The following is a 16249-nucleotide window of genomic DNA, read 5'->3' on the forward strand; positions in this document are numbered from 1 at the left end:
AATAACTGTGATAGGATCTACTTATAAGGGTAGAAAGCCTATTAATTAGATAAGCAATTGACTATCAAGCATTATAAATTTATTTAATAATAATAAAAATAGTTTATATCCATGAAATGGACTAGTCCTTAGAAATCAATAGCTTGATACTGAAGATTTTTAATTATATTTAGAATATATCCGAATTTATAGAAATAATGTAAAATTCTTTTTTAATAGACTCTAACCTAATTTAACAAATATAAAGCTCTTCCGAGACTTTATACTCTCATGAGTACTCCAGCTTTGGAATGTATATTTCTGTTTGACGAGTTCAAACCACTTCTCTGATGCGGGGTTATCTAATTGTGTACTTCAGGATATACGTGATCTCAATCAAAGCCATTACACTAGGGTTCTGAAGCTTATATTTACCCTTAATCACGAGACCTTGTGTAGCCAAGCAACAGGGAATATGTCATGTTGTTATGCGGGAACTTGGTGCCCAGGTCATCATTCCACAAGAATGTACACCTCATGCTCGAGAAACTGTAACGACATGAGAGATAACAAGATTATCAGATACAGGCAGGGAATGTTTTCTGGTACCAGGTGAGTATATTTGACATTGGCCGGATCTGTCAAAGGATTCAGTCTGGTAGTGCTGCATTTACTGACCACGTAATATCAAAACCCGATTAGTGTCGAAAATCTCAATTATCTCCAAGGGCAGTCCTAAGCTGAGATATCAGATCCTCAGTCTTGCATGTTGTGAATAACAACCTCCCCCTCGTTTGTTAGCTCGGCTTTGAATTTCCCGCTGTTTCCGTAGATGTCGTATAGCGTAAAATGATTTCCCCTAATAAAAACTTCGTTTTCGCGAACATAGGTATAGGTAAGATTCATCATGGTAAGACAGAGATTATTTTTCTTGTCGTTGACTGTAACAGCTGGAGTCTCCGCCAGTAAATTCAAAGGACCAAGGAGTTTTGTCGCCTGATCACCATACTCCCACACATATAGGAGATTATACACTGACGAAGGTTTCGAAGCCGTGTATAAATTAGCGACCATATTTTCCGAGTTGTAAAAAAGCGATTCGGCTTGTTCAATGAAGAGGTCGGCCTTAATAAGATCATGATCATTGGTGGAAATATAGTAATTCAATAGCGACCATGAATATGACGCGGAACTGCCATCACCACTTTTGGTATCTTGGATTGTGATGTTGTCGGTTGTATAGTTGATTGGTGGGTTTCCAACAAGAGTGACATGGTAATCAAAGCCACTTTCATGAGTAGTGACGATCTTCCCATCAGGTTGCTTGACACTAGCAGCGATGTTCTTCTTCTCGACTTTGGACGTGGAAACCCAAAACTTTATGGATTGAGAGGTACTCCGTAGAGAAGGTGACGTAGTCCCCGAGTGGGCAAATCCATTTTCAAGAGTAGAATAGACCCAGTCACCCGACAGTTCAGTACTTGTGCTGTAGTAATCCACTAGCTTGATAGATTCCAGCTCAGCTTCCGTCAAGCTGTAAGGAACATTCTTGTCCGGATCAATAGCACTGATGGAAACATAAACTGGCACTTGCATCCTTCCGTTGGCATAAAGCGCGTCAGTGGCTCCATCTGCTGTACCAGTATTCACGGTGAGACTGCTCACTTCCCACTCTGTCGAAGAGGAAGACATCATGATGCGTTGAATGTTGGATAGTAGTCAGACAAGGTGAATAGAAGTAAGGGCAGGCTCAGTATCCGTTGGGCTCGGGCTGAGTTGTATTCTGGGATCAATATGAATGAAAGAAAATCGATCTCCGTCGGTCTCCTATATAGTATTGCTTCTCCGGCTTCTCATGAGTGACTCAACCCCACTTGTCTCCCTGGCCATGGTCTACTGGTTTCCCCTAGCTCGGGGTTAGTCGGCCCATTCTTGTTTAATTACACGTTATGCGGTGTACTCCGATTGTCTACTGTAAGAATGGTGTCCAGGTGGGGCCCTATTGAGAGCGGAACCACTTAGATCATGTCGCTAGTATACTATCTTGAAATGAGCGCTGATCTATCTAAAACCTTTTATGCTCATTACCTGCTGCACTAGGCATTGTAAGGTCTTCCAATCAGTGTGTGATTACACAAATCAAGTGAAACACACTACTCCGGTCTTTGAGTTCAATCAGGCTTCCATATCTCCTCAAATATATACTAGTCTAATTTAAAATATCATATGCTCCACTTCCCCTCCTTTACCCCTCATGAAGTAGGAGCGCCATGTTAAGTAACTACCACCTAATCATCCGACTAGCAAGCTCAATGATACTTACAGCAAGGCTGCTTCCTCCTTTTGCCAAGCATATTATCACATACAACACAGTAGATTTTGAGGCGACAAGTATGCCAAGTAATAAACCAGTAATGTCGACCTCACAAAAAATCACGCAGCAATTTCAGCTTTAGTTTATGGCCTGTTCGCCCAAACTACCTGCTATACAGTTCAGCTGGACATCGTCTGGTTCGGAAGTTGTCTTACCAGATTTGGTGCTTCCTGGTTACGAGGCGTAGAAAACGTTTTTCGCGTTAAAACTGCCATTCAAAGTACGGTTCATTGGATGTAACAATGATATAGTGCTAACACCTAGCACCAGCGGCCTGTCATCGTCTACTCCTTAAGAGTGTGCAGTTATTACTTCGCTCGGCTTACAGTTGACGGTCTAAAGTAGGGTTCACTCAATTGCATTTCAACCTCGGATATATTTCAAGTGATAGAGAACTGGGTGGACGGGCGTATCTGGATATAACACTTCATTAGGGGGAAAAGAGGGGAGGTGGGGAATACTGAATGTTTATTATATTGATTCATTCCGCACTCCAACAAATATGAAAAGGGTAAGATGCTTTATTCCACAGCTGATAAGAGGGTAACAGGAAGCCCCATTGATCTCTTGGCCCGAGGCTCGCGCGAGTCATTGATTGCTTGTTCCCGATTTTAGCGCGCAAGATTGCTGCAAGTCTAGCAGTAACCAAAGCCTAGAGACGCCGATCCATTGACGACATTTCATCACCAGCCTACTGTAGCTGCACCATCGGGATACCACCTTGGATGCTGAAGGCAAGTGCTCATCCATGACGTGATCTGCAAGACTTGTTACACTACTGCCCGGATTGCTGATGCTGCCAAATGCATGTGAGCGTACTGTTAGGAAGTTTCGTGCTCACCTTGACACACTGACCCTTCGCTTGAGTAGGATCACATGTCACGTGATGTTATTCTCTCTTCTTCTTGTTCCAGCTGATTTGTTCACCTATAAGTACATTTAGTATAGAATTTAGTACTGTGGATACGCTGCTGACAGATTACAAGCAACCTATGCTTATATTCAGATTCGGATGGCATTGCTATGCGGTAACAAATACGCTATGTATTCAAGTGAATATGAGTAACAAATCCTGCTAGTAGATGTTCACAGTTTCTCCTGGTACACCAAAAACCGTCTCGACCAGTGCCCCTGGAGTCAAGCTTCTGGTGAAAAATACAACTCGCCAGTGAGCCCTATTATTCCAGGTGTCACTCCCTCCGTGGGCTTTAAGAGTGTACCAGCCGTCGCTGGCCCCATTACTGGCATCTTCGGCAGATGCTTGAACACTGACATAAATGTCCGTTGAGGAATTATTAATGACTTCGATAACTCCCATCTTTTATATCACATTAATAGGTTAGTTTCTTGGTTATTGCAGCATAACTCACTTGTTGCTAGTGGAAGATGACTGGTCCGGTGCATTTATTGTTGATACTACCTTGAGTCGATAGACTTGATGTAATATATTAGTGGCAATGAATCCCAACGCGGAATGATCTTACCTTCCAGTGGGTGTCCATAGAATCTTACGAATTGGTTCAGATTGAGTGGAGTTAATCTTGTGCTTTAAATAACCACGCTTAGACAAGAGGCTGGGCTGGAAAGCTGCAGTTCACAACGACAATGTCGATGAGAGCTGAATATTAGTGCAATTGTGTGGATGAAATTGCGGGGAACATACCAGTAGCCCCACCCGTTTATATTAGCTTGCGTGTGCTTGATCAGCGAAGGATTAGGTCATTAGCTAATAGAGAGCCAATGATACTTAGAATCTCCAAGTAAAAAGATGAGATAAGATGTGATTTGTGGGGTATGATGCGATGTGATCAAATGTGATTAGATGTAATGGGATATGATACGTTGTCATCCGCCTTGACCACCTCGATCATGGAAGATCCTTTGGCCATTCCACATTGCGGCAGTGGAAGCACTGGCATATGTAGACTAGCTTAGAAATTCACTATATGTAAGTGTGGATTAGAGCCAACCATGAAAACTGAAATCGTCTGCTTCATATAATGTGGATGGTATCATACCCCCCGCAATCTACTGTCCATTCCCAATCCCCAGATTTCAAACTCACTTTTCTTCGATCTGCTTATGGTGATCTACTACATCATATCCCCCGTTAAATACAGAAGCTGACTACCTTGCTACTGCAGCCATTGTAAAATGATTGTCCAGACCGTGTCTCTCAAAGATCCCAATGAGAACTATCTCTCATGTAAGTCCAATGGGAATTTGAGGTTCGACCTAGTCGATCTAGATCCCTCCTGCATATTCTTCATGGTACCAATGGGTGCTGGGAGAACCTGCTTAAAAGGCCCTAATGGGAAATTCATTGATCTGCACAATGCTAGTTTCCGATGTGACGGTGTTACAACCGGCGCAGCTTTGATCTTCGATGACAAAATCCTCAAACTTGACAGCGGCAGGTACCTCAGCAATGTTGTTGTTGATGAGACGATTGCGGTTAGCTCCGATGCCACGAAGTTGGAGATCAAAGCAACATCGTTCGAAAGTTTTAATGTGAACATGTCATTGTCCGTCCCCACGGTTACTTACAACAGCAACGTGCTCATTGAGAACCGTTACAGACCTGGGAAGAACTACCTGGCGCTCGAGAATTCCAGCGGAACCATCGACATTTCCTTCTCCATTCCGTACTCCATGGATGGAGAGAGAAACGGCACCGTGGAGGTGATCTTCAATCACATGAGAGATAATAACTCCGGAGGGGTCATCGACGTGGAATTGAACGATCAACCAGTCAGTCAAAGTTACGCTCCTCCTACCAGTTTCGAAGTGGAGAGTATATACACTTCGACACTATCCTCGCTGTCTGAAGAGAACAGACTCTCCATCACACTCTCTCAAGGGGTTTCCGGAACCTACTGCTTCTCTGATGCTGCTTTGGTATTCAGAGATCAGGACGGATACCTGAAACAGCAGAATTCCATGTATGCCCTTGGGCTATCATCCGGATCGTCATATAATGATGGAAAATTAGAAAAAGGTCTCAGGGAAGGTAATCCGTACCTCACTCTGGAGGGCGGGTCATCTTGGTCAAAGATTACATTCACTGTCAGGGAAGAGCTGTTGGGAATAGGAAACTGCGTGATCAAAATTCAAAACCGGCGGGAATTGGATACGTCCATCGATGTTTACCTCAACGGAAATAAGATCGAGGACCGCTACGACAATATCCCAACTGACTCATTTGGTACATCAACTTTAGCAATCCACAGCAATCAATTGGAAAGGAGCAACGAGCTTGTCATAAAGCCCGTTGATGGAAAATACTATATCTCAGACGTTAGCGTCGATGTGGTTTCTATTCTCCCAGATGTGACGGAGGAAAGCTTCGGAAGTTACATCAAAGAGTGGATCCTACTTCAGAGGCCAAATATAGGACAACTTCACAAAATTCCGCGGGATGATTTTCCAGCCTGGAAATTTGTCAGCGAGGCACCTTACTGGTTCTTCCTCCCTTTCCTCCCTGTTTCACCCCAAGAGATCAGTGTCCTCTTCGACTATTACAATATGTTATTCGTTTCTGTGGCGTTTGAGGTTAGGGACTACAATAACAAAGCTAGGGATTTCCATAGGGAGTTACTGAGCACAGACATCCCGAGAAAAAATGCTCTCAGGCATGCGTATTGGACCGCAATGTTATCCCGGCGATGGGGGCTGTATTTTGCTCTGGATCTGTCTACAGCACATGAGGAGGCCCATGTTGACTTGACTATTGAAGGCCCTTTCGATCATGTCACCGATAAGATTAATAATGCCGTGGGATCCCTTTTAGGCTCTCGCACCTCGACCGACCTGTAGAATTCCAATTACATCACGGAGACTTCCTCGTCCATTTCCCAGGAGCCCCTAAGGACCGGTTCGACGAAATCATGGACCCCTACCTCACGATCGCCGAATCACATAGCCCCGACTGGGAGCTACCCTTCGACAAGACGTCATACTATCAGGAGATAGCGGAATACTGGCAGGATAAGTACGCGGAATTGTTTGGGCAGAAGCTCGAGTTTGAGTCGGAATACTGACGACTCTTAGGCGAAATTTGAAAGGGCCGGCCCTTCCCCAAACACGTTGATAATAGTTATCCCCTGTACATAATGGTTTAAGCTTTGATTTCCTGGTAGAAGTGTTGCTTAGCGAGTGCAGGTACACTCAGTGACAAGACACTGGCTATTCTTCTCCTCAAACGCAACGAATAAACAACGATTCTTGTATGACTATGCATGGTCTAGACTGGTTGTGGATAGTATCTGTTTTTATACTTCTAATCGATGAGATTACACATATCCTATGCTACCACTGAGCGCTATATTGTTGACATGGTCGCAATACCACCTTACCAATACTATGTAGCCGAGCAAACACTTGACTCGTCAAACTGACCTGTATAGCGTTGGAGCTATATTAACCACGGGAAATAGTACATTAGAGCATCTTTCATACTACCTAATAACTCTACAGACTTCTCATTGCGCTCCAAATATCCACCTTCCCCATAGCCCTGACTCTGTCTCTCTCTCTGGCCTGCTCGCCGAGGACCGGGCACTGGCACCAGCAATATCACGCGCGGGTGAGAATCTGGCCGATTAACCTCTAGATTTCATGTGCAAAGTTCTTATTACGCATGAAGTCACATTCCGCTCTAATTAGCGCAACTCATGATACGTCGAGAGCTTCCTGCCAGCTCAAAACTATATCCATTATCCATTCCATATCTATGCTTTCTCTGCAGAGATACTGGTTCGGTGCTAGTGCTTGTTTCGTTCTTACCTCATAGGTTGAGCGCCAGGGAGGGTGATTCCTTTGCGGGGTTAAGCTTTCTCTCGTGTCTTGCCGTATTGGGTTTGGGATTCTCTTAGGTATGATGGACTTGGGGAAGAAGGTTTCGGGCGGGCTGTTGGGGAGGGGGAATGTGCTACGCTCTAGTATTGATCTCTGGGTGGGAAATGGGGATAGTGTACTCGGTTTGGGTCTTCTATATATAGTGGTTGTGTATGTCCCTGATTTCCAGGGCATCAGGAATTGCATTATTCTTCCCTTCTGGACTCATATTATTGGTATTTATATTAAGAACAATGATTGCTTCTATCAATGAACCTTCTTTCGCACGCTTCAATGCTACCGCTACCTCTACTGATGTCCTCGTCGAGGCAATCCGCCGAGACGGAGGCGTGATTGTAGAGAGCCTAATCACTCGCGATGCAGCCGAACAAATCAAGCAAGATCTTAAGCCACACTTCGATAGAGATATACCGGACAAGTATGGCTTATTCCCTCCAACCACCCAGCGTGCTACCGGTCTGCTAGGCATCTCAGATGCCTGCGTCGACTTGGCTTGCAATCCGACCTATATCAGCGTCGCCAATGCACTTGTCTCATCCAGCTATTCCTTCTGGAGGGGCGATCATAAGGTGACGGTGTCTGGAAAGCCCATCATCTCTAGCACGGCTGGGTTCCGGGTGACACCGGGGAGCAAGCAGCAGGTGGTTCATCGTGATGATAAGTATGTCTGCAGGGTCTAAGCCAGGCTAGTAGGCTGACAGGATAGCAGTGACTATCATCCACATGACTCTCAACTGCCTGTGATGATTGGTTGTGTGACTGCATTGACTAAGACAACCAAGGAGAACGGAGCGACCGTGGCCATTCCAGGCTCACATCTCTGGAGCCCGGAGCGGCAACCATTAGATGAAGAGACCGTCCCTGCGGAACTGGAACCAGGCGATGCGTTTATATTCTTGGGGAATCTGTATCATGCTGGTGGTGCGAATGTCACTGAGTAGGTTGCGCCTTTCTTCTTTTTCATGTTGCACTTGGTGACCATTCTGGCGCTTAGAAACGATTACCGCGAAACGGTGGGAATCTTCCTCTGCAAGCCAACGCTGCGTCCGGCAGAGAACCAGTTCTTGGTCGTTCCTTTGGAACGAGTTAAGAGCATGAAGCCCCAAGCCCAGAGACTTCTAGGGTATGGGGTCTGCGAGCCCGGTGTTGGCTTCATGCATTATCAGGATCCGATGAGGGTGTTGTTCGGCGTTGAGGATGAAGAAACTGTTGATATGTGATGGCGTGACATATGAGCTGCATGAAACCATCCGCAGATGATATTCAATAGTTTGTTAGATACGGAGTTTTCTCCGAGCTCATCCACCTCAGAACACAAGAAGATGACCCAGCTGTTGTTTGGAATCTCGACCATACTGTATCCATTTCCCGGTGCCATGATGCCTTGAGCTGGACCAGAATGCACGCAGAAAGTCCAGCGCCCTATGGTTGCACCACAACCCAGTCGTCACAAGTAGCTTTAGCAGAATCTGTTCAACTATTCGTTGCTTATCCTCATCTCCCCAACACTCTGTGCCAGCAATGAACAGAGGGAAGAAGAGGTCCTGTGAGAATGCATCACCGGAAGCCAAGACAACCTTTTGAATTCTATCAAGCAGTATGGGTACGGTAGAGGAGACGGTTTTCATCATTGCGGTTGGAGATGCAAAAGCCTGATGAAGGTAGATAAGCGACGCGTAATAATGTGTGTCTATGAGAGCTTCAAAGCCTTCTCGCGTAGTCTTGCCCTGGGACAAGAGACATGTGATATCCGACAGACTCATTTGTGTGGAGGCCTGCTCTAGCTTTGCTTGCCAGATGTTGAAGTTGACATCAGGTGGCTGTCGGCCTTCAATGAGATACCCATAATGATGTCTTTCCATAGCAGTAATGTCATTAATCAGGTCTGTAAATGTCCATGGCTGGAACTCGATTGCTGTAGTCGCTACTTTACTGCTGCCTGAGAAGGAGAAGACATTATTGAATACCTCAACGTCCCTGATCTCTTTGATCGCAAATTGTGTCATGGGATCGAGAGTCTCGTTGCGAGCGCACACTCCATACCTGCTTACGATGGCACGACAGGCATGTAGATGAGTAGTCCAGTCAGTCGAATCGCGAGTCACCAATTCCGCATGGCAAAGTGTAATCGCAGCAATGAGAATTCTAGTCAGACATAGCTGGTCAGGGGGCTTCACGGCATGACAGTCTAGTTGGCGCTGGATCTCTTGGTTTAGGCTGCGTAAGGCAATATCTCTTAGGCTAAAATTGACCTGTTTCATACGTAATGCAATGGTACCAGTAGATGTGGCTGCTAAGTGAGCAGCAGCGAGGTTCAGTATAGACAGGCGGACACTTATAGACCCTTGCGCCAGAGGCAGCACGATCTTTCTCCAAGGATTCTTGTGACTGTCGATCCACGAGAATATGCTTACAACGTGCCGGCTAAAATGGTTGATCAGTCGTTCACCCAGGACCGTCGATGACTGGCGGCGACCGAGACCATCATCTGTCAGAGGGTGAGGGATCGGCGGACTAGCCTCCACAACAAATGTATGGAGGATAGAAGTACCATGCTTGACGATGTAGCCTTCCGTTTCTCGATCTTGCGGACTGAATCCAGGTCGAGTCAAAGACTGGTTCCCTCGACGTGCCATGGCATGGTTCCAATTCAATTGAACTGCGTCGAACCCAGGGCAACCGAGCCCCCGAATAGTGCACTTACGGCACTGTGGAATAGTCCGATCACATTTTATGCGTCTTTTGGTGCATAAACGGCAGTCTGAAGCGTCAGCAGGGTTTGCAATGAGTTGTGATCGATCTCCGTACCTCGGGTTGCAATTTTCCGATCGGCAGGGAGAAAGTCATTCCGAACATTCTTCATGGTGAAGGCCGGTTGGGGAATATACCCCGGCGACAATCATATGTAGAACTGATATTAAGATTAGCTGGTACTTGGAGGTCTTAGCGACTTGTGTCGTGGCATGGAACTGCAAGATGGATTCCTATCGTTGCCATGTTCGGGGATGGATGAGTGGATAACAAATTGATAGCATCAAACGGATGGTTATCGCTGAGTGGGTCACATGATCTTCCACATTCAGGACAACGGGCATTATTTCCTTCTACGACAGCATTTCCAGAATTCAACGATGTCAAATGTTCGATTTGCGAGTATCCAACATCGGGTTTCAATCCCCGTTATTACAATGATGGGCCAATTTGTGAGGTTCGAAAAATGCATGATATTACTATTTTGCCTATTCCGGTATATCCCGGCGAGGCTGCGGCCAAGGCCGCCAACAGCCGTTTACCGTATTAGGCAAGTGTCGGCGGCTGTACATACAATTGTAAGGTGACCAGCTTCTGTATACTGAACACCAAAACGCATAAATAGAGCTCATGATTCCCAGAATGCATTTTAAATCACACTGAAAGCATACTAGATCAAAAACTTCTCAAGTACTCAATCGTCACCAGAAACGCCACCATGAGTTCCGTCCAAATTGCAGTTGTTGGCCTTGGCCGGATGGTACGCATCTTTTGCATTCTCAGTATATTCTGCCAGTGCTAACATACATTTAGGGCAAACGTCATGTGCATACATTGCTCTACCGCGTCCCACGGGCGAAGGTGGTGGCAGTCTGCAGCACTGATGCTAGCGAGATTGAATGGGCCATAAACAACCCGGAGTACAAAGACTTTGGCATCACCGTCTATGACAACTACGACAACATGCTGGCTCACCCTGGACTTCAAGCAGTCTGGATCTCGAGTAGTACCGACGTGCATGCAAGCCAATCTCTGGCCGCTATCAACAAAGACCTGCATGTCCTTTGCGAAAAGCCATTGAGTACGGACTTGGCAGAGGTATGCTACTGTGCCGTAACTGATGAACCCACGCTGACATTTCGATACTAGGCCCAGTCAGTGGTCGACGCAGCGAGAGCTAAGCCTTCACTCAAAGTGATGGCTGGATTCTCGCGCAGGTTCGATGCCTCCTACCGGGACGCGAGCCAGAAGATCTTCGATAAAAAGGCCATTGGATCACCGTTCTTGGTGCGGTCCAATACCTGCGACCTGAAGGATGAGACGGGCTTCTTTGTCCGATATGCATCCCGCAACGGTGGTATCTTTGTTGATTGTGCTATCCACGATATTGACTTGTCGCTCTGGTTCTTGGATAACCCGACACCCAAAGCTTGTTGGGCAGCTGGCACGCTTCAGCATCACCCTGAGCTGAAGGAACTGGCGGATGTAGACAATGCAGTCGGTGTTGTTGAGTTCTGGGGCGGCAAGATTGCATACTTCTACTGCTCGCGGACCCAGGCACATGGTCATGATGTCTGCACCGAGATCACTGGAACTGAGGGCAAGGTGATGGTCAACGTGATTCCGCGACAGAACAACGTTGTCCTTGCCGATAAACTTGGTATGCGACACGAAGTGCAGCCGGAATACTGGGAGCGATTCGAGAACGCATTTGCCGTGGAAGCCAACGAGTTTGTGAATGCAGTGCTCAAGGATACCGAAGTTCCGCTGCCGCTAGAGCGAGGAATTATGGTGATGAAAATTGGACAAGCTCTGCAACGGGCTCTCCTATCTGGGGAGGTAGTCCGGTTTAACGAGAGTGGCGAGCGAGTGAACTGCAATGACTTGCACTGATCCTGTATAGCCCCAAAGCTCATAGAATTGTTAGTGAAATGAAACGCTTATCTTGATGAAATTATGTCTCGTGGGAGAATGCAAGGAATGCGGGGATGTGGGGAACTTCCCCTCAAGGCGGCTTTGGCCCAAAAGAGTAGGCCGCGCCGTCGAATTGCCGTTACCGCCAATTGCTTCACCTCCAACAATGCCACCATCCTCGCAGTCTACACAGGCACGGACGCCTTGCTCTAACTGCCGCGGTAGGAAACAGAAGCATTACTCATCTATTTTATGTATACTAATGCTATTTGACTAGAGAAACACGTGAGATGTAGGTCTGCTTCGGAACAACATGCCCAATGTCTGCTCAACTCGAGTACAGGTGATAAACAGCAACCGACATGCACACGATGTAAAGAAAAAGGCTTGGTCTGCAGGCCAGTGCAGCGCAAGTCGGTCTTTCGTCAAGGTTCAACAGCCAAGCTTGATGGGCACTTCTCGAAAGACCAATCTTGGATGAGCAGCCAGCCAAGGAAATGGAAGCTGTTCTCCGGAGACTCTTCACTCCCAGAGTCCATGGATATGGCTCAGAGCCCATCACCATACCAGGAGTCAACAGTGCAATGCGACAGACCAGCATCCGGAGAAACAGATCGTCATGTCTGGACTCGGGATAATGGCAGTCATCGTGGCAGTCACTTTGAGATTCAAAGCTCACCCCATTATGATCCGTCCCGGAATGGCTTTCAACACGTCGTATCTGGGGATACGGCTAATGTCAATGGACGGACTTATATTGCACACGAGTGGAATTCTGTGAGCACACCTACTAGAAATCCCTCGATCAATGGGATGCAACCATCATCAACAGCAATCGAAACACAGAGCGCTTTCTCCACTCCCGAGCCCACGCAGACCAGCGTACAAGAGGCCTGTCTGCTACGCCATTTCATCGAGGAAATATCACCCTGGGTAAGTCATCAATGTCTTACTATACCTCTTCAACTAAAACACCTCAGTTCGACCACTGCGACGACCGTCGACACTTCCAACTAGTCGTACCGCGCCGAGCCCAACACTGCTCCATCATCCGCAACGCTCTATTCGCAGTTTCAGCACGCCACCTATCTCGCCTCCCACAATACGCCACACCCAATGGGATTTGCTATCGCGGACAACTTCTCCCCAATCTGCAGAAATGTACAGCGGTGGAATACACGCTCAAATGCATCCCCGAACTCCTCAAGTTCCCCGAAATAACCGATCCCACGGAACAAGAAAACATAATGGTCGCCACGGTTATTCTCCGCCAATACGAAGAAATGGAAGAGGATATCGAGGACCACGACATGTCCACCCAAGACAGGGTGAACTTTCTAGCCATCACGCAGAGAATCATCGACGCTATGATATCCCACCGGCTGGAACAGTCTCTCGCTACGGCGGCGTATTGGATCGTTATCCGCCAGGAGGTATACTACGCGCTGACGAGACAGCGTGCACCCAAGATGCGATTCAGTCCAGAGGACTGGCGGAAGGCTTCTGTTGCAAACACGTTGGTAATGCTCGCTAGTGAAGTGACAAAGTGGCGCTGGGGTGACGGTACGCGTGAGGAATGGAGTTCGTGGTCCCTTTATTCAAACTTAGTCTTTTCTCGTTCCGTCAACTATCATGCTAAGCATCTCTGACTGCCTTCAGATCGCCTCATGCTCCGCCACCGCAAACTCCAACACGACTACCGTCACGACCTCGCACCCCTCTTCGAAAAGAAAGCAGACCGATCCCGCGGCGAACTCTTCCCGACAGTATGGTACAGCTCCGACGAGCAAGTGACTGCAGTGCAGCACCTCGAAATAGCTAATATGATCCTGACAGCTCAGAACCCATACCTTTCGTACGTCTTACAACCCCTATCCATAATACACATCCCAAAGTCGTAACTAACCTATCAGAAACTCCACCCGTGCCGCACATCGCAAAGCAGAAGCAGAAGTCCGATCCATCGTGCTCAGAATATGCGGCATTGCAGTGCACCACGCCCACTGCCATCCGGCGTTAGTCACTGCCGTGATAGCTATTACTCTGTACGGGGAGTATTTTACTGAGTGGGAGGAGCGCGAGGCGCTGGTTGGGATTATTGATCGGACGCGTGATTTGCATTCGTGGCCGATGCAGAAGTGCTATGCGCGGTTGAGGCGGGGGTGGGAGGAGATGGATCATTGTGGTTCTTGAGTGGCCATCATTAGCAATGTGTGTCGCTTTTCTAAGATACTATATTTGGTATATTGTAGATAGGGTGGGCACAGTATGATGTATTCAGTTAAGCATGCGCCCCCCTCTTCGGCGCAATCGCCTTCACACACGACCACGAAGTCAAATAATCCGCGCTCTGCAGAGCATCTTGCAAGACAAAGTCCTGACCACTCATGATCTGCTGCTGAATGCGCTCAATGTGTCCCACAGTAGACATATACTGATCCACCGTAGCGGATGGCGAGCTCGCAGCGGAACTTGACCCAGCATCCGACTTCTCATCCATCGTTCCTGCTGGCACATTCTCCGCATCCTTCTTGATATCCGCTTTCACGAATTCGAGTAGGAGAAACGATGCCCACTTCGACTCGAACAGTCCTTCGCGATGCGGCCATTGCTGCAGCACTTCGATGGCGCGTAGTCGTACTCGGATATCGTAGCATCCGAAGGAGATCAGGTATAAACTGGGTAGGATGCCCACGTCGAGTGTGAATGCTGGGCGTTCGGGGTACCGCTGTAAGAGTGCCTCGACGAGGTATAATGCTTCTTGGTACTCTGGTGTGTAGAGGTCGAGTACGGCGGGGTTCTTGGCTAGGAGGCAGGTTTTGACGGATAATGTGAGGGTCCGGTGGAGGATGTAGATGATGTCGGGGCCGCGTTGCTCTTTTCGTGTGAGGGTGGGGTATGCATGGCTGTAGAATGGGGTGAATAGTTCGGCGTAGTGGGTTAGTTGAGAGAGGAGTTGGTATTGGCGTGGAAGCAGGGAGTTGTAATTTCTTGCTACGTCGGCGGGTGATAATGGCCAGGATTGCGATGTGAAACGAAACACGCCACTGACTAGGGGCTCGATAGCTTGACGGGCCTCGATCAGGCTTGTGAAGGAGTCAGATTCCTTCAGTTGCCATTGGTACTTGCCTAGTTCGTTGTCCACGCATAGAACTGGCCCGTCGACGCCGTAATATGTCGACTGGATATCGAGCTGTACGAAGGCTGCTACTAGGCATTTCTCCACCGGTGATTCGGTCTCGTCTGCTAGAGGCTCCTGGACTTTGAGCTCTCGGAGGATGCGTAGGCCGCCTTGGAGGTGGTGGCATGCTCGCTCGTATTGACCTTGTAGGAGCTCTAGGAGCGAGTACAGGAGACAACAGAGCAGCATGACTTCTCGCAAGCGGGGATCACTCGCATGCCGTCGACTCAGAATCCCGAACGAGCGTGCGGACTGTTCGAGTGCAAACTTCTGCCAGATATTCTGCCGAGTCTGGCCTGGCAATGGCATCCCCGATACCTCAACGTCCTGGTGTACGGCGCTCAAGGCTACCGCAGCGTGGTAGACCGCTGGCTCGGAGTAACTGATCTGAAGGACGAGCTGTTTCCATAGTTCCGAGTCGAAGAGTTCCAGTAACCCTGGGATTGTAAAGTGTTGAAAGTGCGAGAAGCAGCGCCGCTCGTCAGATGTTATCGCCCAGCGGAAGCCATCCGTTACTTGAGTGAGTAGGTTTTGGGGATGACGGTGCGTGTTATTTGCTGCGCGCGGGAGTCGGTGGATGTCGTAGGTGCAGGAGCGCCCGGTTGATGTGCAATTGTTACATTGGTTTGGGGTTTCGTCGCACTTAATACGGCGGGCGCTGTTGCATGTGATAAAGGAATTAGCGGCCGCGGCAGTCGAGTGAGGACTGAATGGTAGTGACTTACCGACAGGTGCGACACCCGTTCCGCGACCTTGTGCCGTCTGCTCTCCTCCGCTTCGTCGGTTCTGATGTAGTGGGCTTTCGAGACATGGCTGCGCGATACAATATTGCAGTTTCTCAAGTCAGGAAATGGAAGAAGGGTTATGAAGAGAACCTGAGACATGTGCAATGCGTGAGGGGGTCTTGGGGTTGTAGCGGCGGGACACTAGGCTGACGAACCCCAAGTTCTGGCTTGACCAATAGTGGATTTGAGACTGCAGCCATGGCAGGTTAGTGGTTGCTAGTGAGTCTTCCGGTCCTGTTAGCCTTGCAATAGGTGGGACGGAGCAGCAGAGCAGCACTGCCATCGCGTCGACGGCCCACAGGGGAAGACCATCGGGCAAAGCGGAAGGATTCGATCCACTGATGAGCCCCCAATAGGCAAACCGGACATCCGATTAATATGATCTAAATATGTGACAGGCAGGCAGAC

General features: G+C 48.0%; 9 protein-coding genes across 9 annotated transcripts; 5 read left to right on the forward strand and 4 right to left on the reverse strand.

Moving 5' to 3' along the window:
• Positions 1 to 735: 735 nt before the first annotated feature.
• On the reverse strand, positions 736 to 1674 carry AKAW2_11973A (uncharacterized protein; the record flags this gene model as incomplete). Its single annotated transcript, XM_041684516.1, has 1 exon — positions 736 to 1674. One exon carries the CDS (start codon positions 1672 to 1674, stop codon positions 736 to 738), a length of 939 nt encoding a protein of 312 aa, XP_041538693.1.
• Positions 1675 to 3428: 1754 nt separating this feature from the next.
• Positions 3429 to 3671, reverse strand: AKAW2_11974A (uncharacterized protein; the record flags this gene model as incomplete). Its single annotated transcript, XM_041684517.1, has 1 exon — positions 3429 to 3671. The coding sequence occupies one exon, from the start codon at positions 3669 to 3671 to the stop codon at positions 3429 to 3431; it is 243 nt and encodes an 80-aa protein (XP_041538694.1).
• An 836-nt stretch (positions 3672 to 4507) lies between these two features.
• On the forward strand, positions 4508 to 6169 carry AKAW2_11975S (fascin domain-containing protein; the record flags this gene model as incomplete). Its single annotated transcript, XM_041684518.1, has 1 exon — positions 4508 to 6169. One exon carries the CDS (start codon positions 4508 to 4510, stop codon positions 6167 to 6169), a length of 1662 nt encoding a protein of 553 aa, XP_041538695.1.
• A 71-nt stretch (positions 6170 to 6240) lies between these two features.
• AKAW2_11976S (uncharacterized protein) lies at positions 6241 to 6393 on the forward strand (the record flags this gene model as incomplete). The annotated part of the gene is made up of 1 exon (XM_041684519.1): positions 6241 to 6393. The coding sequence occupies one exon, from the start codon at positions 6241 to 6243 to the stop codon at positions 6391 to 6393; it is 153 nt and encodes a 50-aa protein (XP_041538696.1).
• A 1050-nt stretch (positions 6394 to 7443) lies between these two features.
• On the forward strand, positions 7444 to 8430 carry AKAW2_11978S (phytanoyl-CoA dioxygenase family protein; the record flags this gene model as incomplete). Its single annotated transcript, XM_041684520.1, has 3 exons — positions 7444 to 7871; positions 7920 to 8147; positions 8205 to 8430. 3 exons carry the CDS (start codon positions 7444 to 7446, stop codon positions 8428 to 8430), a joined length of 882 nt encoding a protein of 293 aa, XP_041538697.1.
• Positions 8431 to 8517: 87 nt separating this feature from the next.
• On the reverse strand, positions 8518 to 10073 carry AKAW2_11977A (Zn(II)2Cys6 transcription factor; the record flags this gene model as incomplete). Its single annotated transcript, XM_041684521.1, has 2 exons — positions 8518 to 9971; positions 10019 to 10073. The coding sequence occupies 2 exons, from the start codon at positions 10071 to 10073 to the stop codon at positions 8518 to 8520; spliced, it is 1509 nt and encodes a 502-aa protein (XP_041538698.1).
• Positions 10074 to 10679: 606 nt separating this feature from the next.
• On the forward strand, positions 10680 to 11854 carry AKAW2_11979S (Gfo/Idh/MocA family protein; the record flags this gene model as incomplete). The annotated part of the gene is made up of 3 exons (XM_041684522.1): positions 10680 to 10721; positions 10775 to 11059; positions 11111 to 11854. 3 exons carry the CDS (start codon positions 10680 to 10682, stop codon positions 11852 to 11854), a joined length of 1071 nt encoding a protein of 356 aa, XP_041538699.1.
• Positions 11855 to 12041: 187 nt separating this feature from the next.
• AKAW2_11980S (uncharacterized protein) lies at positions 12042 to 14068 on the forward strand (the record flags this gene model as incomplete). Its single annotated transcript, XM_041684524.1, has 6 exons — positions 12042 to 12096; positions 12153 to 12167; positions 12219 to 12808; positions 12856 to 13456; positions 13535 to 13730; positions 13789 to 14068. 6 exons carry the CDS (start codon positions 12042 to 12044, stop codon positions 14066 to 14068), a joined length of 1737 nt encoding a protein of 578 aa, XP_041538700.1.
• An 88-nt stretch (positions 14069 to 14156) lies between these two features.
• On the reverse strand, positions 14157 to 15867 carry AKAW2_11981A (Zn(II)2Cys6 transcription factor domain-containing protein; the record flags this gene model as incomplete). Its single annotated transcript, XM_041684525.1, has 2 exons — positions 14157 to 15714; positions 15782 to 15867. 2 exons carry the CDS (start codon positions 15865 to 15867, stop codon positions 14157 to 14159), a joined length of 1644 nt encoding a protein of 547 aa, XP_041538701.1.
• Positions 15868 to 16249: the final 382 nt, after the last annotated feature.

The sequence above is a fragment of the Aspergillus luchuensis genome, chromosome 1 (assembly GCF_016861625.1).
Source record: "Aspergillus luchuensis IFO 4308 DNA, chromosome 1, nearly complete sequence".
Taxonomy (NCBI): domain Eukaryota; kingdom Fungi; phylum Ascomycota; class Eurotiomycetes; order Eurotiales; family Aspergillaceae; genus Aspergillus; species Aspergillus luchuensis.